At 35.2% G+C, this 2,848-nt stretch overlaps 1 protein-coding gene across 1 annotated transcript in view; it reads left to right on the top strand.

Moving 5' to 3' along the window:
* LOC116844836 overlaps window positions 1–2,848 on the top strand; it is a 23,761-nt gene that overhangs the window by 4,338 nt on the left and 16,575 nt on the right. Inside the window, exon 2 of the mRNA XM_032816903.1 lies at window positions 546–736. Within this exon, the coding sequence (XP_032672794.1) occupies window positions 546–736 (191 nt within the window). The remainder of the gene's footprint in view (window positions 1–545; window positions 737–2,848) is intronic.

The raw sequence follows: 2,848 nt of genomic DNA on the forward strand, positions 1-2,848 counted from the left end.
CGTAAGACGTACGAAAAGAAAAATATAAGTAGAACACATAAAAGTGAACAAAAATTGTATAGGTCATTTTTCAAACAACCACGTAAAATTTCGAGATATTAATTAAAATAGTTGGGTATATCAGAGCACGGCGACGCAGCAGGCGGGACATACGGCTCGCCGCGGCCGGCAAAGAAAATGGAAAAACGCATACGTACACGGACGCACACATGGAGCTACTCATTTCAAATGGTCCACCTCTCTGGTCTATAAAATAAGCCCGCGAGCAATCGTCCATTTTTTCGCCGGCCGTAGCGAGTTGTATGTCTCGCCTGCCATGTCGCCGCACTCTGATATCCCCAACTATTTTAATTAATATCTCGAAATTTTACGTGGTTGTTTGAAAAGTGACCTATACAATTTTTGTTCACTTTTATGTGTTCTACTTATATTTTTCTTTTCGTACGTCTTACGCGGGATACCCTGTATATATATTTCTTTTAGGAATAATTCAACTTGCAAATTTGTTGTTACTAATTTTGTTAATTTTCTTTTTCTATTGCAAGATCCGCGTACCAAAGATTTGTTTCTGATCGACACACCATGGTGGAATGCACTTTTGATTGTATCCTACCTATACTTCGTAAATGTTTTTGGGCCGAAATTCATGAATAAAAGGCAATCGTACAAATTGAGCAGGATAATACAGATATATAATTTTACACAAATTATAATTAACTTATACTTATTTTATAAGGTAAGTTATGTTATATTTTCAACTTATTTTTTAATATCTAATCTTTTACAAAGGAATAAAAATAAGAAAAAGCATTTCTCTCTATTGTTTAATTATTAAATTTTTCGATTTTCCGAAAATACCAAAAAGTCAATATTTAAAGAAACTTTGAAAATATCGCTAATTTCGTAAATTTTAAATGCAATGTAATAATATTTTTAGATGTATAAGATGTGTTTAGAATACTATTTAACTTGTTCCTTAGATTCTAAAAACTTATTCTACATTATAAAATATGTATTGATATATGTATAATGTTAAATTAACTAAAATAAAACGTTACTTTAACGTTTGAGAGAAGTATTAATCTACGGTTCTGATGAAATGAAAATATTAAATTAACATGATAATCTATGTCTGACATATTAAATATGTCAATTTAACACAACCTGTGATTTTTGACGATATTCAAGTGTTAAATTCTTGTGTTAATTTTTTACATGTTATGCGTGTTACTTTTTATCATTTGTTTTGTGTTAAATTTACACATAAATGAGAGTGAATAATTTTGCACACATAAAATATTAAATTTAACACATCAGTTTTTACAATATAAAAATTAGTCATTTTGTTGTATGAATAAATCAAGTAAATATTTCTCGTTTAAAATTTGTTACAGTTATTTTACATTTATACCATTTATACTATTTACTTATAGAAAAAGATCTCAATTCGTGCAACTGAACAGAAACCAGATAAAAATTCGCCGACAAGAAATAATATCTCTGTTACAACATAACTGAAAACATTTGCCTGAACATTTGTATTCAAACTTAGTTAGAATATCTGATATGTGTGCGTGCGTGCGTGCGTGCGTGCGTGCGTGCGTGCGTGCGTGCGTGTGTGTGTGTGTGTGTGTGTGTGTGTGTGTGTGTGTGTGTGTGTGTGTGTGTGTGTGTATACATATACCAGGTTTACAAGTATGAAATGCGGATTTTTTTTCCAAAAAAACACGTTAAATTCGGAAGAATGATAAAAAGAGGCTTATTCAAAGTATGCTCCATTGCTAGTTACACATTTTTTCTGTCTTTTAGACAATTTATGGATACCACGCCAGTAAAAATCTTCCCCTTTTGCCGCGAACTATTCATCGAGCCATTTTTTCACATTTTCGTACGAACCAAAGCGCTGCTCAGCAAGTGCGTGACCCATCGATGCAAACAAATGGTAATCGGAAGGAGCTAAGTCTGGTGAGTAAGCCGCATGGGGTAGAACTTCCCAGCTGAGTGCTTCCAACGTGTCGCGAACCGGTTTTGCCGTATGTGATGGAGCATTGTCATGGAGAAAAATGATCTTGTGTTGCCTCTTTTAGTATTCTGGTCGTTTTTCAAGCAACGAAACGATTCAAATCGATCAATTGTTATTGGTAGCGTTTGGTATTAACCGTTTCACCAGACTTTAACAGCTCGTAATAGACCACACCCTTCTGGTCCCACCAAACACAGAACATCGTCTTCCTGCCAAAGCGATTCGGTCTTGCGGTCGATGTGGATGGTGCGCCTGGGTCTACCCATGATTTTTTGCGCTTGGGATTCTCGAAATAAATCCATTTTTCATCCCCAGTAACGATATGATGCAAAAACGACTTTCTTTGGTATCGTTCGAGCAAAATTTCACATGTGTTTTTGCGCCTCTCCATCTGCCTCTCGTTCAACTCATGTGGTACCCATTTGCCGATCTTCTGAATCTTTCCCATCTCTCGTAGGCGATTGGAAACAGCTTGTTGACTAACGTTAAATTGCTCTGCGAGTTGTTTTTGTGTTTGTGAATCATCTGCGTCCAACAATGCTTGCAACTCTACATCTTCGTATCATTTTGGCGGTTTTCCGTGTTCCTTGTTTGCAACATCGAAATCACCACTTTTGAAACGCCGAAACCATCGTTCACACGTATCTTGCGATGGAGCATGTTTACCATAAGCTTTTCGAAGTAATCGGTATGATTCAGCAACAGTTTTCTTCAAATAAAAACAAAAAATTAATGCTGTCCGCGAATGCTCTTTATTTGGTATAAATTTCGACATATTGAACACAGCAACACAACACTATGCAAACACTTTTTCAATTTATCACT

Source organism: Odontomachus brunneus, unplaced genomic scaffold, assembly GCF_010583005.1.
Source record: "Odontomachus brunneus isolate Ranch 3 - 2012 unplaced genomic scaffold, Obru_v1 Obru_scaffold_047, whole genome shotgun sequence".
In the NCBI taxonomy this organism is placed as follows: Eukaryota; Metazoa; Arthropoda; class Insecta; order Hymenoptera; family Formicidae; genus Odontomachus; species Odontomachus brunneus.